At 43.8% G+C, this 27,558-nt stretch overlaps 2 protein-coding genes across 7 annotated transcripts in view; one reads left to right on the top strand and one right to left on the bottom strand.

Moving 5' to 3' along the window:
- Nucleotides 1-27,558, bottom strand: part of zic1 (zic family member 1 (odd-paired homolog, Drosophila)) — a 158,989-nt gene that overhangs the window by 45,063 nt on the left and 86,368 nt on the right. The window lies entirely within an intron of this gene.
- Nucleotides 23,582-26,768, top strand: LOC147041645 (phospholipid scramblase 2). Of its 2 annotated transcripts, XM_085939175.1 has the most exons (7): nucleotides 23,582-23,695; nucleotides 24,107-24,180; nucleotides 24,454-24,496; nucleotides 24,568-24,788; nucleotides 24,857-25,018; nucleotides 25,239-25,400; nucleotides 25,773-26,768. In XM_085939175.1, the coding sequence occupies exons 2-7, from the start codon at nucleotides 24,118-24,120 to the stop codon at nucleotides 25,800-25,802; spliced, it is 681 nt and encodes a 226-aa protein (XP_085795301.1). In that variant the 5' UTR covers nucleotides 23,582-23,695; nucleotides 24,107-24,117; the 3' UTR covers nucleotides 25,803-26,768. The 2 variants fall into 2 exon arrangements, with proteins under 2 accessions (XP_085795301.1, XP_085795300.1); XM_085939174.1 differs by lacking the exons at nucleotides 23,582-23,695; nucleotides 25,773-26,768 and having other exon boundaries at nucleotides 23,847-24,180; nucleotides 25,239-25,526.

The following is a 27,558-nucleotide window of genomic DNA, read 5'->3' as shown; positions in this document are numbered from 1 at the left end:
CAGTAGATGACAGTGCTGGTGTGAGCGTGTTTGTGTGTGAAAGGTCGGTCGCTTGGACAGTTCGCGACCCAGCGGGGACTATCGGCGCTCCGGCCGGGTAGGTAATGATATCAGATGCTGAGCTACACAACAACAGGTGCCTTGGCAATGCCACCTTCTACCTCCTCGCTGTGTCAATGACATCAGCGCCGACCTGCCGGTTAATTATAGCTCACCCGATCTTTTTCTCCTTGCTAATCAAACGTGGGGTTTTTTTTGTAGGACATAAGACAAAGGTGAAAATCTGCTGCAATCGTCTGTGCGATGTTGATATTCTAACCTCTTTATAGAATTATTTTTTTCACAGAATGATGAATTTGTCATTATTATGATCTGAATGTAGATATAAAAATAAAACAAAAGCCCGTCTTGGCCAGAGTTTTGCGATGCTTTATTAGCATGTATAACAAAAATAAAGTGAAATATGTTGTTCGTCCCTCCCATGCTCCAGAAGCCTCGTGACTAATTTGGTGGAAGAGGCTCAGCTCCAAGGTGAAGATTGGGAGCAGATTTAGGCACAAGCATTTGGATGACCATATGGAACTCTTTGTGGCGCCGAGAGACCATGCGGCTCGGAAACCCGATCACCGTCTCCCCGGTGACAGCTGGAGCCTTTACACCATCAGAACATTTGTAGACTTCTAATTTGTCAAAACCAACCTCCTGTGGTAAAGAAATATGCTTCGAGAATTAAGTAAACAAAGTTTTCTGGGCCACTGAAAGCAATTGCCAAAAGGAATGGGACGCAGGGGAAAGGGTGTTTGCGGTTTTCTGCTGATGTTATCAACACTGAACCAGAAACCTCACTCAATATTGGACTGACCGATGTTCAAACACAGTCCGACGACTCATACGGACATTTTGGCCCAATTTCCACCCTTCCGAACAAAGACAATCAATGCTCAACTGCCGGATATTTTGGAAAGATTACTCCCAAAATATCCTCTTCTCAGTAGAAAAACAAATAAGCTAGCAGGTAGCCTAGCCTAGCTGCTCTTATACCCTTCTTGTATCAATTAAACAAGGGAGCTCAACAAATAAGCTAGCAGTCGTTAGCCTAGCCTAGCAAGTCTTGGACTCTTTCTTGTTTGGATTTTTAGAACAAACTGTTTTTGCTGCATAAATTAAACAAGGGAGCTCATGAGTGTGTTTCTATGTCCGGTGTGCGCATGTAGCGCTGCTCCGAGGGGTTGTCAGTCGAGCTCTCGCGCTCTCAACTCAAAATTCCCCGAAGAGCGCTGTTGGTTATAGAAGCTTGTCTGTAAATATATCCCATTAATATTTTATTGAACTGTTTTTTTTTTCCTCTCAGTGCACGTTGTTGTTTTCTCCCCATTTGTCGGAATGGACCATGTACTTTATGCTCATCAACTAGAAAATCCCCCACTTCAATCTCCAGCGTGTAAAATGTTTTCTGCCTGAAGGCACAATTCTCTTGTCATTGTTGCACACGCGGGGCCTTGTTTGCTTGTTTCGCTGTGATGTAATTGTTTTGCAAAACAAAAGGTCTCGCCATCTATATGGCACCGAAGCTGTTTGGACTCACAGTTAAGAGCGCTTAAAAGCCTGATTGCTTAGTGAACAAATTAATGACTCTTTAACAGAGGCTGGCGGTAACAGGGGAGTAATTGCTCGAATGGAACCGGGCGTACCAGCGGGTCAAATAGGTCTTTTGGGCCGACGGCGGCGGCTGTAAACCGAGACTCCAAGTCTCATTGCACTTAGAAGAGCTCTGGGAAAGGCTTGTAGTCGTGGTATTTTCTACGGGGAAAAAGCCTGAGTGTTTTTTTTTTTTTTTTGCTTGCACAGTGGTAATGTTCGCTAATGCTGATGGTTGACTCTCAGCGGGCGGCCTGGTAATTCTCAGGTGGGCCTTCCTAAAGCACCAGCTGCAGTAAGTGGATGTGAGATTTTTAAAATGCACCACTGCATACGGGCTGCCGCTTCTGGCGTGACACTACTACGGGTTGCCGAGTGTTCTTGTACGTTGCCGTGTGTCTCTGACGAAGCAGAATGGGGAGGTGGGGGGGGGGGGGGGTGGTGGTCTATCAAATCCAGTCAGGTTGAGAAGCGATGGATCCTGTTTATTTGCTTCAAGCTGGCACCTCCGGGAGAAGAGCAGACGGAAGAGATGTGTTCAAGTGGGCATTGGGGACGGTGTAAAACAATATGGGAATAATAGATTCTTGCAGGCAAGGCGGTCCTTAAAAAGCGCGCAAACATGACTTCTTCTCGACTACATGTTTTCAAGCTTAAAGAATTGCAACAATCCAATTTGATGGAGGAAAGGGTGATGTGCCAAGATGTGGCGTTATATTTCCTGTGGAGAAAAATACTCCAGCCAGACAAAAACGTTGGGGTGAGATCAGAGAATCGAGGGTAAAGAAAAACAGATATTTCTCAGTGGCGAGGAGAACTGTAACTTAGATATGCAGTTTTGGAGAGAAAGAGTTTGAGAGAGCGAGAGAGAGTGAGAAGGCTATGGATTTTAATCCGTCAGTCGATAAAGGTCAGCGCTCGAAAAGGGCTTTATTCCCCGGCTTCACATCAAAGTGTAAATCCGCTGATTGCGGGCCCGTGAATGGGTAGACAACAAGGCTCCATTTGTGGTCCGTTTCTATGGCGCAGTGTGCGTAAGACCCCGCGCGCGTTGCAACCATAATACAGGGGAGTTTCTATCCGGGGCGCTCCCCCCCCCCCCTTAGATCAATGGGCCGCATGACCTTTGCATTGTGCTGCCAGCTTGGCCCGTGATGTCATGCCATCTATCCAGTGCTCCACTTAAAGGGAGGGGGCGAAAGAAAAAGAAAAGTCCTTTACCTTCCTCCCACCGGGCAACAAAAAGGACGGCATGAAAGGCTGAAAATGTTTCCACCTGAAACGGGACTTTAAACTTGGCAGAGCAAAGGATGCTTCATGGCCTTATTGTACTTTATTGCTGATTGACTATTTTGAGGGTTTGTGAAGTGGACCGCACTAACTTTTTACACCAAGTACCACGTACATTATTTATAATAAAAATAAATGACAGTAGTGCAGAAGGACAACTGTAACAATGTTTGTAAAATGTAGAATTTTAGATAGGAGCTATGAAAAAAAATTGGTCTGAATAAATAAAAAAAAATTAATTTAATGCTTTAATTTTTTTATTTTATTTTTTAAATTAAATTAAAGCTATTTTGTTGTCTTTTGTCCCCTCCTACTGTTTTTGCAGCGTAAGCCCCGTATCACTTTTTCGGGAACGTTGTTCGCCATTGATCTATGGCTATTGAAATCAAAACGTGGCGGGCTGTAGAAAAGAGGAACCCTCTCATTGTTCCCGACTGAAAGGTCCTATTTATAGGCAAAGAGAGACGATGGCAGCTGGTAGGTTCTTCCCTCTATAGAAGATAGAGAAGTGTTCACAGAGTTGTGGAGTGCGTTTGAATGGCAATCTAAAGAGGTAGGCGTGAACCATTTGTTTTGCTATGTTTGTGTTTGCTGTCAACATGTCTGTCTGTGTTGCGAGGCGGCCCCTTTTTACCACCCCCCCTCCCCGGATGCACCCCGCCCTCCCGCCCATCCCCTGCCATCAACCCCAAACCAAACTCAGGCGTAATTGTGGCGAAGGACGGGTCGCCCCCGAAAGAGAGCCATCTTTGTCGTGGCGACAGATGTTGTAATTGCCAACTGATGGATCGCTTGTCCGGGGGCATCATTAGGACTTGGTTGGCCCCCACCGACCCATTGGAGAGGAGAGAAGGGGTTAAAAGAACGACGGGGGTAAAGATGGAGCGAGCTCGGGCGGGGGGGAATGGATGGGAGACGGGGTCGTATATATCAAGTCTTTTGACTGCGGCCTTGGGAGGTTAATAATGTGATTGGCCACGCGTCAGAGGAGACACCGTCCGGGTATAAAAGAGTCGCCGTCTTCGGCCTCAGTGTGATGGCATGAAAAAGTCTCGGAGAAAAAAAAACAAACCGACGGTTTACTTCAAAGGCCGATAATGCCCACTGACTTGCTTGATGAATGGTGTACACACATGCACATGCTCCCACAGACCTTCACAATATCAAATTGGACCATTCCAAAATGATGGCGAACTTTTAGCCAAATTGAAAAGTTTTACCGTGTGAAATAGGAGTCACAAAAATTATGAGGATTTTTTTTCCAGGGATATACAGGTAATCCAGATGAGAAGAGGACAAAAATAGTAATAAATACCAAATAAAATTCAGGTTACCATAACAATCATATTTACTATCTTTGAGAATCGTAGCTAGCATCACGTTTCATCTCTCGATGGAAATACGCTTAAGCATCTAAAAAGGATTTGAAAAAGCAGAGTGGGGTCACACTAAAGGTCACCACAGTGAGCATTCACTCAATCTAGCCCCCACTTCAGCCAAGATACATTTGTTTATGCATGCCACTGGATGGTGGTAGGCCCCGCCCCCAAATGCACACACCAAAAGCTCCCCAGAGGTCAATTAGGCCAGACAAGGAGCATTCAAACAAAGGGTGCTAGAGGCCTGGAGCGGCGAAGGGAAGCACGTAATTAACAGTTATAAAGTACTTTAGTCTGTTAATTAAATTAGTTAATCCTTTGATCAGTAATGCTTTGTTGAGGGGGAGTCTTCTACCAGTGTCAAACACCGACCGCTAATGGGGACATGCTAATGTGTCCTAGCCAAACACTCCAATGCGGCGAAATGACATCGGTGTAGCGATTTCTACTCATTAACCCGGTAAAACTCAACCGCGCCACGGCGACTTGACCTCCTGGAAGGACCGCGCCATTTTACTTTTGATCAGACATCCACTCGACAAGAAAAACCCACGTGTACGGAACAAATAGTACCACGGGAGCATTTGAGACGGATTCTGATTTCTGATCAAACGAGCACGTTTGAAGTCAAACGAGTATTTTCATGTGCTGCCAAGACTGATTCCTTTGTCCCTTCTGGACAACCCCCCCCCAAGCCCCTGCCCCAAAAGCCTTCTATCTGTCTCATACTCCAGACATTATTTAAATGAGGCCAGCTCCCAGTCACATTTATTTTACAACGCGACTTGACGTCTTAGCAAAAACACGCGTGTAATCCCGTGTGATGTCGCCTCGCATGGCGTAGATGCTTTTCAGGTGCGGCAACCTTTGAACATCGATTTTTTTTTTTCATCTTTTATAAAACAAAAAAAATAAGTGTTTTGATAGTCATCATTACGGCCTCCTGTCAGGCAAGTTGGAGCTGCTGGATAGTTGGAGAAAAAGCCTTTGGATTTTTTTGTACCAACATGTACAAGTGGGATGTAAAGTTGTCCTGGAGGTCCTACTCAAGGGAAACTATTTGAGCATTTCCAGTCTAGTTCACTAAAAGCAACCAGTCTCGTTCCTTGGTTTGTCAAGACTTTACCTATCGAGGCACGCCGTGATTGATCAGAGTCGCTGCGCAGCTCGACGGGTCCGCGTCCGAGAGAAAGGAGGAGTTTGCAATCAAACAAACACTCCGCTCGACTGGAGCCAGGGGGCTCTTGATTTGTTTACTTGCGTGACGAAAGCGCGTCTCTGATTGCAATCACTCTCGAGCATCCGCCGCTTCGTTCGGCCCGGCGAGCTGGTGATGATGCAGATGTGGAAGCGCCTCGTGCTCGTTACGCTTCCAACGCTGATGTAAAGGCGGAGAATTAGCCGGAGTTAATTAAACGCCATCCCCAACATCCTCGGCAATTGTGGCAACAAAAGAAAGAAGAATGAATCAAATCAAATTAAAGCGACAAGCGGTTTAATCAATGTAAAAATAAAGATGAAGAAAGAGTGGCTGGAGTGGCACGACTGCATTTCGAGCTAAGCCTCGTTTATCACGGGGGGAACGTGTGCGATACGTGAAAATCTGGAATCTAGAGTGACCACAGAAAAAAAAGATGCTTTTACATTTCAACTTGGTGTCTTGAGGAAACTAAAAGTCGCCTCTCGGTTGCACGGTTCTCCAAATATGATGTTTACTGTCAAACTGTAAAACTGAAAATGCAAAAGGTCATGAAAAGTCTTCTAGCTTAATGCTAAGATATAATGGGAAATGTCATAGACAGGCTAACAGAAATAGCCGTCATACTAATAATAAAATGTCAGACTGATCTCTAGAAATGGTATTGCCATATCCCACCTCGATTTTTAAATACAGTCACGGAAATTAATTGTATTGCTTAAAGTCCTTGACCCTGAGCGGGACAAAAGAAAAAAAAAAGATGGCTGCAAAGGCACTGCACACGTGCATCTGCTTTGGAAGAAAGACATTTCCTTGCTTTTGACTTCTATTAAACTTAATGACTATGGGAAAATGTAGTTCCCAGGGTGAGTCAGCTGAGAAGAACTGTCTTATTAGGTATTAAATGTGCTGTCTGTGAAATTGGATTTAGCATTTTAGAAGCGTCCAACAACAACGACGTAACGCTTAGCGCCGTAACTTGAGGCTATACGTTTTGAGTTTACAAAGTCGCCCGAGCGTGAAAAATTGCTCCCCTATAATTTCTGCCGCTCTTTGATGGGGATTTACGCTCAAATGGAAATGCATGCGAAATGAGCAGCCCTCTGTGGCCCCCACAGCGTGCAAAGATGGCATGCCGCAATAATCTTAAAAAATGTAATTAAACACAGATAAGATTAATACAATCAGGGAGAGATGATTGAAAGATGCTGTTGTCATGCAGGAGGGTGGCGAGGGCCCCCGGGCCCCCCGGAAAAACCAGGCGGCTAGCTGTGGGGAAGGAGGCCCTTTTTGCGCTGGGATTATCCTGGGCCAGGTGGGGGAGCCTCGTGGTTGGAGCATTTAAATTAGCGCCGAGATGACAACCCCCATTAGGAGGGATTAAAGGCCTGCTGGCAGGCAGAAATGCACTGCCGTTGACGGCTTGGGGGGGTGCGAGGGTTGGGGGGGGGCACAAGTCAGTCACTGTTGTCATTTGCCTTATCTCAACGGTACTTGATGTACAGGTTCTTGTGGGGGACTACGGGGTTCAAATTGATCATATTGAAACATGAAGTGAATCGTTAACGAATCGTTGCAGAGGTAAACCCTCAGGTAGGTCCCCGAAATATTTTTTTTTTTTCGACAGCTCTTGTGCTCATTAAGGTCACAAGTGAGCTGGGATGTTAGGTGAGAATTTTCCCGTTGATATATTACGACCCTCACGCCACATTTCAAAATGTGGATTTCTTCTGGTGGATTATTTGCTTGACAATAATGGAGCTAGCTACTATAAGACGCAGTGGGAACAAAATATGGCTGAAGGATACTTGAACGCCACATTATTTGAATACGGTCTAATTTTGGTGGTAGGAATGTTTATACGTGTGTCACGGGCCCGGTTTTAAGGTAACTATAGTAATGGGGCAGCCTCGATACTCATTACCTCAAGTTCACAAGTGAAACGGTCACCGCGGAGAGTCTGTCTGCCTGCCTGGCGGGATTGTGCAATCGTCAAAAAAAAAAAAAAAAAAAAGGTATGTGAAGAATTACTGGCTTATTGCCACCTGACAGCGCCACTTTCTGTTTGGGGAGGAAAACAAAACAATGAGCAACAATCCGATTAAAACAATCTCCCTGAGTTCTGATTAACATAAATCTGCATGAGAATAGCCCTGCGTGATCAAACGGTGGTAGGTGGAAGCCGAAGCACGATATGTCGTCCTCTAGAACCTTCCACGCTACCGCATCGCTCGGGCTGCAAGCGGGGAAGGGAGGGGATGGGGGGGGCATCGTCCACGCTCTCGGCCGCGTTCTGGCTCGTTGACCGGCGCCGCTCGTTGTAAAAATGTCATCTCGCTCGACGGCAGCTTACAAACGAGACATTTTACCGCCAGTTGAAGTAAAGTGGGGTACAAACATACCATTTTTTAACATCTTAACTGTGTTTTGTTTTTTTGTAATGGGAGACCCTACATGACAAGTTATGTGCGTTCTTATCGTGTGTTTTAATTTTAAACTAGCAACGAGAAGACACTTCAAGACAATTTAGATAGAAAGGATGAGGGTTCAAACAAGCACCGGTCCAGAATGGCGGATGGGAGGGGAACTGGGAGAGGATAAAAAAAAAAAAAGAATGAAAAAACAAAACAAAAAAACAGACAGACAACGTCAGATGTCACTCTTTGGTATTTGTACAAAGCTCTGGAGAGAAGCTTGCCTGGAGCCATCGCGCCGCTTTTGACAAAACCAAGTGAAGCCGGGGCCTAGTCCACCCCCCCACAACACACACACACCTCCTCCATTCTCTACACTGAACTCTCCAGCGGCAACAGGAAATCAAACAATTAGCGGGAGGGAAATAAAAGGTCCCGTTTCGCCCTCGGGCACTTGTAAACACTGTTGCGGCTTTTTTTTTTTTTTTTTTTTTTTTAAACGCTGAGAAAACAACGGAGTCATCCTGAAAAGTTTGTGATTTATGTGACATAGCTCTCAAGTAATAAATAAAACTATCCGGGCAAATAATTCCACATCATTCAGTTATGAATTTTGAAGTCCTCAGCAATTGAACTTTGATAGGCTTCATGTTGGAGAATAAAATGTTTATCCAAATAGTATAAAAAAAATGAGATATAATTCTTGATCCTTAAAAGTGTTTTTTTTAATAAAAGCATGTTGCAGAAATGTATTGAAACAACTGTCTTGAAATTTTAAATTGGTCTCCTAAAATGTTCACGATTGGAACGAGAATTGTCTGTTACTAAGACCACCAAATGACCATTTTTGGACACTTGATCAAATTCTAGGACTTAACTATTTTTAATTGCGGGATGTAATCTATCTATTACAAGAAATATTTCTCAGTTCTGATTGGAACGTGTTTGTTGCTAAAGTTATATTAGGAAGCATATCGAGATATATCCAAAGGGAATGATAAACTAATAATAGACTGGTGAGTCATAGCAACAAAATAAAAATAAAATATGAATAAAATATACTTTTTTTTTTTTTTACAGTGGCTTTCAAGCATTGAGCAAAAGAAAACACAAATGTTGCCATATTGCTCTTTAAGTGGAATTCCTAACTATGGGAGCCCATCACAGCGAGGATTTTTTGTTTACATAGCAAAAGAGAAGGAGGCCGAGCTCAAGGACATTACGCATGGGACTAACCAGGGCATCCCACTTCTTCAACCCCCCAGCAATCCAAACCCACCACCACCTTTGCCACCATCTCAATAGAAACATGGAAGTTAATGTAGACGCAAGAAAACACAAATGCGCTCTATGTGTGAACCGCAAGTTTCCTTGCTGACATTGTGCAATTCAACAATAGCCAAAATATCGTAAAAACGAAACTAAATCATAAAATTAAACCACCTGACTGATGTCTCAGCAGTCTAATGAATATGGATTTTTGGAAATTGTGTGAATAGTGAGGACTAAAATGATTTTTTTTTTTTTTTAAATGCACCAAATAAGTTCAAGCTCATTACCTTAAAATAGAATCACTATCAGTTTGCATAGTCAAAAAATGATAATGTCACAATTACAATAAATGTTTATAATTTCGGCGATTCTGGTCCACTAGCCGAAAACTGACTAGTTTATTTGCCGGTGAAGGTTGGAGAGCTTACAGTAGATCAGCGATAGCTGTGCTGGTGCTCTACTGCCCTCCAATGGTTCCAAGCAGAGCAGATCATGCCAGAAAGGGCTATTGTTACACATATTTGGAAAAGTTTGTCTTTTCCAAAAATAAAAAGTACTAAAATATGACTTTCTGCCTTGAATAAACTTTTGCTTCAATTATCAACTATTTTCCCCAAAATATAACTTCAATCTCAATGTATGATTTTTAGTCGAGAAAATATTCTCTCTAAAAATGATACAATTTTATTTTCATACAATTAAAACATGACAGTTTTCGTGTACATACAGCAAGCTCAGTTGTGTCGTGTTGCAAATTTGAAAAAAAACTGTACACCTAAAAGTGTGCACAAAAAGTTGCCTTTAAATGTGCCAAACTTTTCATGGTTTTCCAAGACCGATAAATGTGGACATTTTTTTTTTTTTCTTCCGAGGCCCAGATGGCCGCGTCACAATGGCAGTACGGGGCCGGCAGCTTTGATGGCTGTGAGTGATTGATTTCAGGCTTGACTGGCTCTGATAGAGTCCCCTCAGGAGGCGCCTGGCAACCGCGGGCCAGCGCCAGAGGCTCTCGGCGCGGGGGGAAAAGGAGATGGAGCCAAAAAGTTCCCCTCGCGTGCCCACTGGCTCCATCGGCGTCCCCCCATAGAGGTCCAATACATCTTGGCTGCTTGCAAACCGCTGGAATTGGATGGATTTTGTCGCCGGCCTCGGTTTTCAATGGCAAAGTGTTTTTAAAGCGGAGTAATTGGTCCTTCAATATGTCACAGCGTGTTACTCGCGACACAAAAACGTGTCTATTTTCAAGAATATCCCCCGCTAACATTCCCTTTTATTCCTTCCATGGTGTAAGTTTAGGTTGAAAAAATTGTGATTAATTAGCAAATTCATGCAAAATGAAGATGTCACCAAATGTTTTCGTTTAGTTATCGATAGTTGTCTTCCTTTTTGGTCACGTTCAAGTGTGTTGAAGTGTTGTCATTTGCTCCGCCAGAAGATATTGACTGATAGCTGTAATAGAACACAACTGTCATCTCGCCGCGACACTTTAAAGCACTGCCGCTGACTCGTCCAAGCGGACCCAGGCGGGGGAGGACACCGCACGCTTCCCATCGACGTGTTTCGGTCCGACCAAGTCAGCTCACTTACCCCGTTCTACTGTGACATGATTTGACGATCGATTCGCCGTAAAAGTGAAAAATCTCACCATGTGGAGAGACCGAAAAAAATAATTGTTATCATCGTGACCTGCTGGTCGTGTTTGGATGTGTTGGAAAGTTCTTGTTCGAAAGGATAAATACATGGGTGGTGGTTTGGCAGATCAAGACTGAGTCAAGTCTGAGACTTGAGATCGAGACTTGGCATGCGTCCCGAGAAGGCCGATAAGTGTAACTATGCTTGTAGGCATTGTGTTTTTTTTTTTTTATCACTGATGTTTCTACGGTTACCCACACCAAAAAAAAAAAAAAAGCCATAAATAGAGAAACCCCTGGAAGCAAAAGATTAGCTCGCAATTATGTTTGTACAGCGAATCGCAGCGGCTAATTGCTTTAAGCAAATAAACACACTGTGATTGGCCGCTGAGGTGGCGTTACCATGGTAATAATCCAATTGCGCTGACATTGACATCAGGCAGGTAGCATTCGCCTTGTTTGAAGAACTAACATCTTAGTAGGCGCTTCATACTTGTAATTCCTTTTAATGTGAATTTATGAGAGTATACATTTGGCAATTGGACATATCACATCACATTCACCAGTTGAAAGGCAAGGCGCTCATTAAAAGGCAATCAGTGCATGTCGGGACCGTATTTCCTTGAAATAGGATCGACTATGGGGAACAATGAGACATCCACCAAGCAAGCATCAAGCGACAAGCCAAAAAGTCAAGATTCCTGAGACATGACGGCAAAAGTGAATGAGCTGTTGCTCGTACGAACAATTTTCATGTCGGAGAAAGAGGAGGAGGAGGAGGGTATCGTGGTTCACGCCGCCTTGGTTGTAGAACTGCTCATAAATCTGCATGGAGACGGAGGGGCGGGCAGCGAGGTGAGTGAGAGGGCAGGGCCCGCTCTGCCCGCCTGGGGAGTTTGGCATGTGCCCTCCCCGGGCCTCCCACGAACAAGGGGTCAGAGTAAATAAAGGGGGGGGGGGAGACGTGGGCCGCCTCTAGCGACCGCTTAGCATCCCTCCCTTCACCCCCGAAGTAACAGGAAGCTCTTACGAGAGGCGACCACGCCTTCGTAAACGCCGACCCCAGGCCGAGGCATGCTCACAAACGCATTAGAAATCCGACTTCCCCGAGCGCTCGGCGATGCGAGCGATCCCGGTTCGAGTGTGATATAGCAAGCTGGCAAGCGCTTTACACGTAATAAAAAAACAATAGGGAAGCAGAGGGCCGACTGAGCCCGTAGGATTAGCGGCGTGAAAAGGGAGCTGGAGCTGTTTCATAACGTGCCATTTAATGTTCCGTTCGTCTACGGTAGCTGCAAAGGTTAACGCGCTCGCAGCTTGTTCGACGTCGCGCCGATACAAAGCGCGGCGGACTCTCACCATGTGTACGGCTACGGGACATTAATGTACGGCCGGCCCTCCCCTCTTCCATGCCTCCCTCCCGCTGGAGGAATTCCCAACCCTCTCTGCGGGTAGCCAGCCAGCCAAGACCGGTAGAACATATGTTTTCTTTCCATGTTCGGGTCAAAACCAGGTCGCTGGTTGCTAGGGAAGACTCTTTAAAAGCGGTTGCTCAGGCTCGCACAAATAATACGATCATCGGGAAAAATGCAGCGTATATAGTGACCGTCCAATATTAACAATTGTACCTTATAACCCCCCCCGAAAAAAACTATAAATAACATTCAAAGTCGACATGTTCCGCCGGTTTCCCACTGCCCCCTTTGCCCGGCACATTCAAGCTGGGAAGCACTCTGAACTTTGACCGCACGAGTTATGAATTTTCTTTTAAGACTCAAAGAAACCTATGGGAAACTTTTGGACACAGGATATTCATGTTTCAAAGCAAAGTGCGGAATTCGATAAAAGTCGTCTGTTTTGGTCCCGTTTTACGTCCTCCTTAAGGTAAATGTTGTCGATGGTACCGCTGAGCAAACACCCATCATTCCAACAATGAGATATCATCTGGAATGGAAATTTAACAGGCTGTTAATAATGTCTTGGTCTTTTGGCATGGTGAAGCAGCATGTGGCTCATTATTTAAAATTCCCGTACGGTTTACTTGTCTTCCTGGCAGACAAATAAGAAGAGCGCCACAACCAAAGGGGTGCGTCAAAACACTAAACAACAAGAACAACAATCACACTTAGCCAAAGTGCGCTTAATGTTTATCAGGTGGGTGGTGGCCATGACACCACCGCTCGCGACGGGAGGCCTCGTCTCGGCCTCGTCGCCAGCATGTGGCCGGCGACGGGAGCCGGGAAAAGGCTTTTCCCTTCCTCCTCCGACCCGCTCTACACTTCCATTTGTTCTTATTACCGCCGGTGCGTAAAGGTGGAGAGGGGGGGGGGGGGGGGGGGTCGAAAAAGAAGAAATAAGAAAATCTGACTTTCCTAATGCGCCGAAACAGTCTTTGGGTTCCCCAAAAGCGGGAAAAGAAGCCACTCACCCAATCAGTCCTATTGAGGACTACATTTAGTCCATCATATAGCGGCCTGCCCCGCGAGGACAAATTCGGGGGAGACATCTTGCGGGAGTGTGCGAAATGCGAGTTAATGGGAGGAGAGTCGTCGTGGTTTGAGTGGAGAAAGCCGGCGGAGGAGGTAGTTAAAGAGCACAAGTGTGCCTGAGGGGTACTCAGTGTATCTGGACTCACACTGGGAAAAGTGTATTTATCAACTTAATAGCGGGTGTCTGATTGAACATGACTATGATTACAGTAAAGTTGTTTCTTCTTTTTGCCTCCTATTCCTCCCGCTGCTCTTCCTCCTCCTTTTTCTCGTACTCCCACGTGCCCTTCCCGCAACCCAGAAAATTGCTTTCATTTATCGTAAAATGGTAAAAAAAAAAAAAAAAAAAAGGGAAAAAAAAAAAAAAGTTACGGAGTGAATACAAAGAGACGGGCGTCGACGATCAAAATATTTTACCCTTTTACGTGACGGAGCCAGTCGTGCTTTTTGACGAGGTGAATAACTCAAAAGTCAGCAAAGCCGAGAAGAGGCGCGGCGGCGTAAATAAGCAAAACGAGAGAAGCGATGGATGATCGGGAAGGAGAAGCGAATGCATTAACAAGACGAGGAGTCTGACTGGTACAAGTGGTAGAGAGGGAGCTATTTAGCTGATAAGGCAGCCAAGGCCCTTCAGGTGTCTCCTGCTCCACTGCTGTGTAAATGAGCTCCAATTAAACGGGCGGGCCCCCGTGCTCCGGGTCTCCCCGCAGCATCCCCGAAAAGAGCCCCCCACCCCCCCACCCTCCTGTATCTAGCTGCTCGCCCGCCCGCCCGTAAGGCCAAACCCACCCCACAGCTCCTGCAGCTGCTCGCTAGCTCGCTCCCGCATTCTGTTTTTCACTCACACTGTGACCCAAAGGTCTGCTTAACTTGTGTGCTCGCACGCTTCTCCACGGCTAGTCGGAGAGCGCGTTTGTTAGCCCGCAGCATTTCCGCTTATTGTCAGCGCTCGATAAGTGGCGACGTGGTGGGCGTGCAGCCGGGCTGGGCTCGCTTGTTTTGCGTATATTGCAGTCATTGCTCTCAAACTACAAAGTAAGTGTCGGGGAGAGAAAACAAACAAAAAAAAAAAAGCTTTGTTTGTTTGCTACTACAGAAAACTTAAATAAGACAAGACCAAAATTTCTCTTTCCCGTTTTTTGAAAACGTGTTCTCGACTTTGCCAGATTGTAAATGAACGGTTTGGCTAATTTACATAATAGCGGCCTATAACGACAAAAATATAAAGACCCGAGCCTAGTTTGGAGATTCTGGCTTCAAAGTCTATTGTTTGAAAGTGGCATTGGCAGATAGTCAAAGTTTCTGTCATAAACAAACAAACAAACAAACAAAAAAAAGCCTTTGTTTCATTCTCTCTCTCCCCTAATGCCGGTACAAGTAAAATTAGTGAGTCTTTGTGTGCACAGCTTTTGGAGAAGCCTTCAAGCCTTGACCAAACACGACATTAACAGTTTGCAAACATTGTTTGATTCTTCGCAAAGGCCTTTGCCATGGCGGCGGCGACGGGGGGTCCTCGAGCAGCGGGTGATTCGGGCCAATTAGATAAGGTGGCGCTTTCGGCGGCCAGATTGGGAGAGTCGTCGCTTGGCCGTGGGCCAGGACGCCGGGGGTGCAACCCCTGATCCTGCAGGAGCCAAGTTTAAATGACCACAGCCTGAACGGGGAGAGAGGGGGGGGGGGGGGGGGGGGGGGCGGCACGATGGGGGAAATTAACATTGGATGAGCAGAAGGTTCGAGATCATATCAGTGTTTTGGCCCCTTCAACAAAGCCCGAATGCAACTAAAATATGTTTACGGATAATAAAGCAGCAAAAAAACACGCAAGGTCAAACTACTTGTGATGTCACTTACAAGGAAGGCCACGCCTCCTTCAAGAGATTTTGCTTTGATAAAATACAGTTCTATTTATCTTCATTAAAAACATGGGCCGATACCAATGCATTAAGACTTCATATTTTATGATTTTTTTCTTTAAATTAAAAATATAAAAAACACTGTTAAATCACTCTCCATGCAGGCTATTACATTGTGTGCAAAAAAAAAAATGAAAGTATAAAATAAATTGGCCGCACAGTTTTAAAACACCGTTTTTAATATAGTTGAATTGATTCGCTGATATTCTATAAGTATTTAAAATGCAGTGGAAATGAAAATGAGGTTTTAGCATGGACGGGGGTTAGTGGGGGCTGAGGGGGGCTTTTGTTCCCGGTGGTCGCATTGCAACTGTCGGGCTTTAGTAGCTGTGAACGGACGGTTGGCGGCCTCCCGCCGATCGGGGAAAGGACAATTACCCGTTGGTGTCAGCGGCGCCTCGTGCATAATACATACCTGACATTCTGCTAGCCTTACCTGCCACGTGTAACCAGTCACACTCGGAACGGTGCGTATTTCAAATTGAAGGCCGTGATTATGATACAGTACTTTAAAACCCCCGTAAATGTGACATTTTTAATTAAGCGGAGAGACGTAGTCGTCCCCGTCGTTAGGAGCAATTATTGCAATGTCTATCAAGGGATTTCTCGCAGCTTGACTTTGGTAAGGAGCCGTATTGATTAACTTTATAGTTAATTGAAGTCATTTCCTTTCATTCTGGAGAATGGAGAAAGCTTGACCCAGTAGAGGCCAGCTCTGCATTGTGTGGCTTATAAAACCGTTTTACAGCTTTTAATGTCCATCCATTCATTTACGAGACAATAGCATGTGTTTTTATTAGGACTGCGGGTGTGCGGCTATTTGGGATGGAAGCCGACGTGGCCCGAACTCCAGACAGGTAGGCCGTAATCTGAAATGTAACAAATAGTTTCTGTCTTTTGTTAGATTGGACAAGTGCTTGGGGCCAGAAAAAATAATTGGAACAGCTTCGGTGCTTTCCGAGAGAATGATCTGGTTTTCACAAATGTCATTTTTAATAAATCAACAAGCGGTACTAGAAACTCACAGTTTAGCAACAAATTTGTTACTTCCCGCCCTCTGCCTAAGACTAATGGAGGAAATTTTGGAATGTTATTGAACATCTACAGATACTGAAAATAGAGCGCCGTTGCAGGACTCTTCAGTGGATGATGTCATGTCGTGTTTTACTACGAGAATATTTAATTGCCTGCATGGGCGGTTGATGAGATGAATCAGTACTGCCCAGTACAATAGGGGAAAAAAAATGTGTTAGCAATCTTTTCTTTATGTAGCAAAATGCTAATTCTACAGCCGCGAGTGAGTGACACGGGCATCTCCTAGGGCGAACCGTCGGAGAGATCAACGCCTGCAGTGGGCCCTCCCTTGGAAAAAACAAGGTCAGATTACAGGGATGATGATTCATGGGAAGCGATTCTCAATTTCAGATTTTTTTTTTTTCTTGGGGTAGCATATTGACCTTGGCGTTTCTGACAAGAGCATCCATCACGCACGAAGGCGCTCCGACGGGCAACTGTGCGGCCAAGTGAATCCGATTAAGGGATATTAGCGCGAGATGGATGCCGGACGTCAACGCTGCGGAGGGGACGGAGATCAACATTCTTCATGCATTCCATTTTCTACACATACTGACTTTGACGTATATGATCAATGACCGTATTCTGATTTTGATCTTATTTGACAGCTCGGTTGAATTAATTGAATTTACAGGTTTGCAGGCATGGTTTATATATAAATAGCAAACTATACATGAGTGAATATATGCAAACATTATTTTTAAAGTGTGTGTTTCTTGTAAGGACTATGTTCTGTGTTGGCCAATGACCCCTGTTTTCCAAGTTTGAGTGAGTGTGAACTCAGGTTAGTGTGTGTGTGTGTGTGTGTGTGTTTTAGGTACATAGTGCCACAAGAACAGAGAAGCATTGTACACAGCACAAGCGTGCCGTCCACATGCTCCCGTGGCTCACGTTTAGCCAACGGCGGCCCAAAGCCCCAAAGCGCCGTGAACTTTGAACCTGGTGCCGACAGTGACGCACGCAGGGGGGAAATATTCAAGTGTGTGTGCGTGCGTGTGTGTCGGGCCGGTCCAACTTTGGGCATGCGTATTAACAATTGTGATAGGATGAAAACAACGAAAATTGTACGACTTCAATTCTATGTTCATTATATTTAATTAATGTATTTTAAAATGATATGTCATTTTTTTACAGTAATCACATTACATGAATCACAACTTCTAAGACAATTTTAAATATTCTACGATGACATACATAACAAAATTAAATATGTTTTATTTCATCAAAAAAATGTCTCGCTTACATGAATGTCAAAATACAAATTCCCAATGTATTGTAAAATGAATATTTGTAAATAATTTCACAATGGATTTTTCAATTTGTTTAAATATGTCAATTGTTTTTACTATGAATATTATAATTATAAAATATTATAATCATATTTTAAATGACATTTTATTTAAATTATATATTTACCTTTTTCTGAATATTTTAAACAAGACAAAAAAGCTATATTAAAGTCAGATTTTTTTAAACTACCTTTACAAATACTTACTGTCTGTTATTCAGATTTTTATAGCTATATCTTTCCGAATTTCTTTAAACTTACCCTATAAAAATACTTTAGAATTATTCTTAATTATATCTTTAAAATTAATATGACAATAATCTGGATATTTTCTTTAATTACATATACCTTAGGCATTTGATTTTTTTTTCTTAAAAACTGCTTAAATCAAAGGTTTCTAAAGAGACCGCACTGCATTGAGGAAAAAAAAAAATGTCTGATTCAACACACGCACACATTGGGGGGAAAAAAAAGAATCCTATTTTCCCTTTTTTATCAGCCTCAGCGTGATGGTGTTTTTCCACAAAGGAGTTTTACGGCGTGCCAGCATGGCGTCGTGTCCGCCCGAGAGGTGAGTACCAGGTGCGGGGGATTGTTCTCGTGCTGTTACCGCCGCACTGTCCCATTTTACACACACACACACACACACACACACACACACACACACACACACACACACACACACACACACACACACACACACACACACACACACACACACACACACACACACACACACACACACACACACACACGTATACATACGCAAGCTCCAGCCAGCTGTATGGCACAACAATAGCTGCATGTTCTGCGGCTTTGCATTTATTTCTAATTATTTCATCCAGCGAAAGCACAAAGCGGAGATTTCACTTTGCTGGTGATGGGGGGGGGTTGAAGTGTCTTAGCTTCTCAAACGTGGACTTGGAGCACCCTCTACATTCTGGAAGCCGTAATGCATGCGAGCCAAGCGCCATCAGCAGTAAGCTATGCTATACAGGCCGCCATTATGACACTGGGGGACGAGAAGGGAGGGGTCCGAGGTGGGCCTCAGAAGAACAACCCACACCCCACCCTTTGCTAGAACCTTCCCTTGAACCACGACCACCGGCCCTTGGCAGGAGGTGGACATGAGGGCGGCTTTGAAAAATAACACCTTCGAGATTTTCAGAGTTTGAAGACGGATCGTGGTCTGCAGATGGCCACATTCTCTTTCCGCCATTTTGGATCTACTAGATCTACCCCCCATAAAAAAACTAAGGTCTGAAAATCCAGCATAAATTCTTTATCCTCTTCAGAGAAATGACTTTTTACTGAGTACTTTTGATCATTTTCTTGATATATGTCTGGATTATTTCATAATATTTTTATTCCTTTCATTGAGAAAAGCTGATTTGAGATGTGTTTTAAGTTAATCACATGGTGATGGAACAATTGAAAGTATTGCATGAAGGCACCACAGATCTCTCTTTTGTGCATTAAGCACACTCAACTGCTGCAAGCATTTAGAAACAAAATGCTTTTCAAAGCTAAACTCTAAATCGCAAATGAAACCCATTTTTTTTATATATCCGTTGTAAGCGTGGCATACCTAATAAGTTAAGAATCATTACTTGAGAACACTGTGGCTCTTCAGCTAATAAAACCTCGGAACACGATGAAACTCTTGTCTATAAACCACTCAACAGGATGGAGTAATATGAAGGAATCTGTGAAGTTCGATTTGGTAGTCTGTCAAAAGTTATAAAGCGCAGCTACAAATCATTCTTAAAAGCAAAATCAAGGCAACCATTTGAGTGTGCCTCCACGGGTCTAAACACACTATTTTGGTTAATATTACGCTTGTGGGAATAGAATTAAGCAGATTGAGCCATCCGTTTTTAATCATCTCAGGGCACTGACATGTTGGCCTATATCGCCCCCTGCTGTCAACTGATATTGACATCAAGATATCTTCGGGCTCGCATCGCCAACCAAGCAAACCCAAAATGTCGCTCGGCTCGCCTCATTCTCTATTTTAGTTTACTTGCTAAATAAATCTTATCTCGCACGTTTACCTACCTGTAAATGCAACATGGCGCTTACGCAATAAAGTCAGCATGAGTGCCAGTCAGAGAAAGAAGCGGCCGTGTGACTTGACGTTTGTCTCTAAAACAGCTGTGGTGCCTTGATTTTTTTTTTTTCTTGGTCTTGTTTCGGAGGGCCTGTTGGCACAGCTCCATTCAGGGCTTTCACACCGGTCTCACTCACTTCTCACTCCACGGGCTATGCCTCGCAGGTCATAAATTAAGCCGGGGAAAGAGTGAGGGAAGGGCGGGGATGTGGGCGGATGGAGCTTTTGGATCAAGGAAAAATAATTCTGTCCTGGTTGATGTTTCAAAGACAGGAGAGAGAGAGAAGCAGCAGCAGTGTAGTGGATAAAAATGCAAAATCAAAGGAACAGATTCAGGTCTTGTGTTTTGGGTTATTCACAACGGCAGGGTGGATGGCCTTTTGTGCTCACATTTGATTTCTTTTTGAATCGAAAATTGGGCCATCTAATATCTAGATGAGGTACATGTGCTTGTAAAATACTTTCAATCATATAATACAGTGATGAGAAAATTAAATAGAATGAGGAAATCGTTTTTGTCTGTCTGCTTGTGTTGCTACACCAGCCGTGTTCAAATAGACTTCATTTGTTTCGTCTTGGCGTATATCTAGCAGCCTTTAAGAGAGTTATATAGATGTTTTAAAGACGCAACCTCAAATTATTTCTTTACATTTTTAGATTGACTAAGTGAGTTTGAAAAACTATGCAACATTCCCCCACCTTTAAAAAGAAAAAATCCACGTTTGCAAAAAACATCGACGTATGATTTAGTTTAGTGGGCCACAAAAAATAGTGGTGGGCCCGATATGGTCCCCACGCCGTGGGTTTGCCACACTGATTGTTGCAGCATATAATAGGTTGCAATGATGTGTGTCATAATATGGTTATGGTGACAAGCACCAAGATGGCTGCCCTTGTCAAAAGGCAAACGACAATGATGTGACTTGCAAAGAAAAGATTCGTGATGGGTGCCGCCGCGGTTATTCACATTTGAATCGCGCCGTGATGGACGCACATTGTCCTCAATAAGGCCGCCATACTCTCCCCAGACATACGACAATGACCTCGTGGCCCGGATGAGGGAGGAGGGAGCGCTACAAACGTGACGGGACTAGCACGCAGGATATAGCAAGCTCTAAATTTGGAATACTGATATTTAAGCTGTATGAACTCTATTGTCAAAAATATAACTATGAAGAAAAAGCAAAAAGAGTAAGAGGAAAAAAAACTCAGCTTTGCGTGAGAGCGCGTACGGAACCATATGGACGCCCTCTACGTCTCCTCATTTCATACATGTTTCTTTTGACATCAATAACGCCGAGGCGTCCAGCAGCGTTTGGAACCCGTCCAAAACAATTATAAAGTTGCCGTGGAAACTGAGGTCCCGTGCCAGAGCGAGGCATACTGTCTCCGCTCAGATAACCCCCGTCGAAAAGTCACGGCGCACAAAAGCACAAGTCGGGGTGGGGGGGTGTGGTGAAAAGCAGGAGGGATGGGCTGTGGTGAGGAGACAAAAGCTCGGACATCCACAGATGATGCAATGACCAGTGGCTGACTAGCTACAAAAAAAAAACTTTATTTGCCCTGAAGGGGATATTAAGTTAATAGAAATGGACTTACTGCAGCCCTAATTTTGACATTACAGTGAACAAAACAAAAAATAGGATGGAGAAGAAGCCAGCCTCCTCTGTGACACGTGCAATTTTGAGCTGGGAACACTGGGACATATTGTAACCACGCTAAGCTAATGAACACCAAGACGAAAGCGGCGTAAATGGGAAAGGCCTTTTTTTTTTTTTTTTTTTTACATCCATCTCGGGGTGTCCTCATTATGCGGCCGACGCGACAAGCTCGTTAGGAGTGCACGAAAGATTACCCGTGCGGCTAAAGAGCACGGCGCAAACACAAACAGACACACAGAAGGATTGTAAAACAGGTAGGAATGCGCAAACACACACACACACACACACACACACACACACACACACACACACACACACACACACACACACACACACACACACACACACACACACACACACAAAGAGAGAGAGAGAGAGAGAGAGAGAGAGAGAGAAACCCCCGGTGGGTGCAACTGGGCTCTTGGAGTCAGAAAGACAATCTGAGCGGCTTTCAAAGACCCCCTGACTGTCTGCCGTGTTTATTCAGATGGGAACGAAGAAGGCCAGCCTTGTACTGCTTTGTTTTGATCTCACTGATGAAGAACATCAGTGTCAGTGTTCTTCCCGGCCATTCCAGGTGATAAAATGCTCCCTTGGTGGTGCACAGACTTTGTGTGTATGTGTGTTATTGCTCTTCATGTTTGATAGTCTAGATGCAGTATAAAGCGGATACCTGATCTGTGTATGAATAAAACAAAAAAACTCAAATACACCTTTACCAAGATTTTTGTAAGTCGGGGAGAAGCTAAGGTTCGTACGGGTTGTTGCTGGAAATCTAAAGTTCAGGTGTTCTGGGCAGTGTTGCATTGGCGCCAGAGATATCTTTTATCCAAAAATGTTCAACTTTGGTTTCATTGAAGCATATTTTTTTGGGAAGAATTCAAATGTTGCCAAGTCTAGTCTTGCCACCCTGGCCCACGCGTAGCACAGACGTATGAAGACAACGGCTGATTGTTGTCAAGTGTACCACACAGCCGGTACTTGCCAGCCCCTTCAAATTTGCCGTTGCCCTCTTGGCAGGCTCCCTAACCGCTTTTCATCTCGCGTTTTCATCCATTTTGGAGGGACATCCAGTTCTCGGTAATATCACTGTATTTTCTGCACTTAATAAATGTCTTCATTGTGTTCCATTTAATTCTTTAGAAATTCTTTTGTGCCCTTCTTTCTGACTGATACCTCTAAAACAATGAGATCTTTCTGATGCTGCGGAAACTCCCCTTATTCTCCTATTTTTTTTTTTTTTATATATTTAGTGTGGCCCTGACCCTCTTTGGTTTCATACCACAATGCACAAATATAAACATACACATACCTCTTTGCTAAGACAGAATTGTTCCTACGGTTCTTGAATTAGACCTCATTGCAATTCAGAGGCATTCTGATGATGGAGTCTTAATCAAAAACATAGCTAAAGTGTATAAAAAGGCAGGTTGTATAACCACATTTACATTTGTCTTATGAGAACACGCCACTGATGTTGTTGTTTTCTGGGCTACAGCGGGTCCACTTGGGTAATTTGTGTTACGCGAATCAATTAAAAGAAGGTTTTAGCCGCCGCAAACCTGCTGAAGTGTCAGCAAATCTGCGCCCGAGTCGTCATTTGTTCTCATTAGCGTTTCTCGGGTAGAAATCAGCACTGCTTGAGGGGATACGGTGATTTTTTACGTGCAAATAGGGAAAGTCGACCCGCTGGCGTCACACAATTTGTAACAGAGAGGCACGGTGCACAAATGTGTGTGTGTGTGTGTGTGTGTGTGTGTGTGTGTGTGTGTGTGTGTGTGTGTGTGTGTGTGTGTGTGTGTGTGTGTGTGTGTGTGTGTGTGTCTGTATTTTGTGTTTGATATGTGGGGAAAAAAAAAGGTCATTTGTGCATTACACTAAGTGGTGACCATGAGGTTGCACATTATTAGCTCAATACTGTCCTCTTGTGGCCATTTAACATTTGAGAGAACTGTTGTGAATACACAAAGGATATAACCAGAATAGTGCATAAAGATGAAAGAAAAATATTTAATTATAATAATTAAACATGCTGGGACTACTTACAAAGAAAATATTCAAAATTGTACATTCTAAATTAATATTTAGTAATAATATAATGTTATTGTTAAAGTTTCTTTCTATAGATAGATACAATTTTAATGTTTTTTTATTATTGTTATTTGGTGACGTAATATCCGACAGTCGTAAACACAGCGCAGTCTATTAAATTGTCTCCTCCTCATTGGCTGGCATTGAAAGGAAGTGTTGTGACGTTGACCAATGACATTAGACGTTTATTCTTAGGGTTTAGTTCCGGAGCGGATCGTTATTGATGCGAGTAGCGGCCAGAAAATTGGTGAGTAGCTGCACTTTTTGCGGCGACACAGATGCGTGCATGTGACGTCATCTGACACGCGTGTGCACGGCTGCTTGCGGCGCGTGACAGTGACAAGTGGGGTGCGCGCACTTACGCTCATTTCACCGCCTGACATGACGTTGGCGTTTGACCCACTTAGTTGCCTAGAAACGCGCATTATTTTGTGTCCCTGTAAACAAATTTACTAATGCTTAATTGTAGTTCAAATAGTGCGCCTTATAGTTCAGTGTGCCTTACGTTCCTTGCTGAGTTTCGAAAAAAACATGATTAATCCAGAGCTGGAGTGTTAAAAGACCACCCTGGATCCGTCTCCGTTTGTTTATGGGTGTCATCCCTCAAATGAACGAAAGAGGGCGCCAGATGTCAACATTAACTGTCATTCCTCATTAGATTGAGCAGACATGAACATGTACGAGGTTCCGGGGATACCAGGCTGTCCGCCTGGATTGGAATACCTCACTCAGGTAAACGGTTTATATTTATATACATTTATTATTTTATAAGCAGAATAAGGTGATTGAAACACAGAGGTTGCAAAAGTACTGACACTCTTCAGTCTATTTGTAGACGTACAGATATCTGTGCAAAACACACAAGTTCAGAACATTCAGACTATGGGAAACATAAATTATTAGATTGTATCAAATGGATCATGAAATTTAGTTCACTTGGAGTTTTTAGCTGGGGTTCTCTGTACTATGTATTCATGGTAATATTTTTAGCGTCTGCTTTTCTAGGTGGACCAGCTACTCATCAAACAGAAAGTTGAGGTGGTTGAAGGTAAGCAGCAAGATCTTTCAAGAAACTAAACATACATGCGCAGTAGAGTTCGTTATCGTTGGTCCTCGCAGCTCTGGTGGGATTCGAGAGCAACAACAAGTATGAGGTGCTTAACTCCGTGGGCCAGAATGTGTTTTACGCCGTCGAGGAGAACGACTGCCTGAGTCGACAGTGCTGCGGTCCCATGCGCCCCTTCTCCATCCACGTCTTGGACAACTGTGGACAGGAGATCATCACCGTCACCCGTCCACTCAAGTGCATGTCCTGCTTCTTCCCGTGCTGTCTTCAGGAGGTGCGACCATGTCACGTACCTCTGCCGTCTGAACCGAATCAATCCAAAAGCGGCCTTTCTTTGTGCAGTTGGAGGTGCAGGCCCCTCCGGGTAACACGGTTGGGTACGTCAAGCAACAGTGGCACCCCTTGTCCCCGAAATTCATCGTGGCCAATGAACACATGGAGCCAGTCCTTAAGATCCACGGGCCCTTCTGCGGATGGAGCTGCCTTCCAGAAGTGGACTTTGAGGTGGGTGAAGTTAAACACAGCAAGGTCATTGATGCGAAGAGAAGGAAACTGAAGCAAGGTTGCCTTTAAGAGAGACAAAGCCTCAAGGCAGCGGGCCAGCGGGCAGACAGCCTGGAATCGAACGGGAATCCCGCCACGCTTCAGAAACCAACAAGACCTAAATTTGTGTCAGTAAGATCCAGATGTCAGCAGTTTGTATCTTATACGCCTCTTCGTTCAGATCCTGACCATGGATGAGGTCAGCAAGATTGGGAAAATCAGCAAGCAATGGACGGGCCTCCTTCGGGAAGTGTTCACAGATTCCGACAACTTTGGAATCCAGTTTCCGATGGACCTGGACGTGAGGTTGAAAGCTGTCATGATCGGGGCATGTTTCCTCATCGTAAGTAACCCACTGGGAATACAAAAGGATTGACGCTCGTTCGGTCTTCCCAGCATGATTTCGTTCCTCCGTTTTGCCAAATCCATAACATTTTTGTCAAACAAAACATCTTGAATATTTGTCACAAAGCCCTCAATGGAGCCTTGCTGGCTGACGGAAATGTTCCCATAGTGACCGTGCGCACACACTCTGTAGCGGTTAGCTTCACCAAACACTCAAAACAGATTTTCAGCTCTTTCTAGCTCTTCCAGTGCTCCAACGGGAAAATTTCCCAAACAATTTTCACGGTTAATTTACGACGTGGCATACATTTCAACTTCAGCACTTGCATCATTGTCAGTTTTCTCCATTAACGTCAGTTTTTTTTTGCAGGATTTCATGTTTTTTGAGACAACTAACTAAGGAGTCGAAATGTTATCACGCAACGCTGCTGGAAGGAACGAAGCCACAAAGTGAAGCTGTTCCTGTCGCAAATGTTCTCCGATCAATCGTGTCAACAAAAGAACATTGAAAGTTCGACGAAAGTACGACTTGGAGATGCATGGATGTAAGGATCCGAGCTTTGTTTTAGTCTTTAGCTACAGTGATGTTTTTTTTTAATGCTTTTTTGGCTTGTGTGGCCTTTATGGACTTTTTTTTTTATTTAATGTCATTTGGAGGCTTTAGTGAGACTATATGGCATTAGCAGATGACGTAAAGAATATGTAGTGTTTTGAGAGGACTTACTGGGTGTGTATTTTGTGATTCCACATTTCTGCACTGCTTTAAGTATTCAAGTAGTCAACTTTGAAGTGAAATGTAAACAATTATTTTCAACTCACAAAAGATGATGGGTTTAAAGTGTACCTTTCAGCCTCCTCCACAAGAGGTCGCGATCTTATCACATTCCGGATGGGAGCCAAGTCTGATTTATGCCATTGAGTATATATTTTGGGACAGACTCAGGTTTGAAATGCATGCTACTTGAATTTAGAGTCAGTGATTGCTCATTCACTTTTAACTGACTTTAAATTGTACACTTGAAATTGATTCTAACTATTTTTTTTGTGTGTTGAGTCACCATGAATTCACAGTATTTAAAGTACATGTATTGTAGCAAAAACTCTTGGAAGAATAGTTACAGATGTTAATTACTAAAATTCTGTGCATTTATTTTTTCTACAAATGTTTTTTGTTTGCTTTGTGTTCGGTTAAATGAAAACCATGTTTCTTTATAGTTTTATGCTACTGCTAAGTTTTTTGTGGCAGGGAGATTTTATTGGTATTGTGGATGAATTTTGCTGTCTGTTAAAATTTCTTGTTGAAATAGTTGGTGGAATAAATCATTGAAATAAATATGACAAGCATTCTTGGTTAGGTTAGGCTGTGGTGGAGAATACTGTAATGGATGCTGCGCCCCCTAGAGGTAATTTCTTCAAAACTACACTCAATGAACCTGAATGGAAATGCCAATTAAAAAAAAAAATCTCGAAAAAAACAATGTCATTGTTTACCAGCCATAGTTATGTCTTTTCAGGCGAGACCTGAGTGTCCAAGAAATACGACTCGCCGCTGCGATTGAAAATGCAGCCCTAAGTACCACCAAAGAAGAGTAACGTCATCGATACTCAAAGTGGCCAGACCGCAGACAGTTGCGTGGCTCACATATGGCATTAAGCATATCCTTTACAAGAACAGGCGGATTTTTTTTATGGTTCAAATGACGTCCGACATTGTTGATGGCCGTCCACCTTTCAAGGAAGCACTTAACAGCGGCTGGTTTGTCACTTTTCTTGTTCTGCACTCTACTTTCCCTAAGGAAGGTTTCTCATTCGTCGTCACAGGTAGACATATTGGCAATCTGGTGCATCATCTGTTTCTTCTTTTAGCTGATTAAATACAAACTCCGCTTGTCTCTACTGCGGTGCCAGGAACAGAGGAAAGTCGCGTGTAGGCAGGAAGTCGTTTTTTTTATTGCCCTATGGTGGTGGTAGTGGTGGCGTACCTCAAGGTACCATGACAGACCCACTAGATCTTTAGTCGTGCTTGGAAGGGGAAAAAAAAGGTATAGGAGCCCTGTAGTGTCTCACAGTAATGGCTCTGTCTGGATCTGCCATAAGAACTTTTGGATACTTTGTCAGAGCGTATTGAAATCCAGCTTTTCCAAATGTTCGTATCG

Source organism: Syngnathus leptorhynchus, chromosome 19 (genome assembly GCF_054491065.1).
Source record: "Syngnathus leptorhynchus isolate UIUO chromosome 19, UIUO_Slep, whole genome shotgun sequence".
NCBI classification, from domain to species: domain Eukaryota; kingdom Metazoa; phylum Chordata; class Actinopteri; order Syngnathiformes; family Syngnathidae; genus Syngnathus; species Syngnathus leptorhynchus.
The sequence above is the reverse complement of the archived record's forward strand: the minus strand, read 5'-3'. Positions and strand labels throughout refer to the sequence as shown.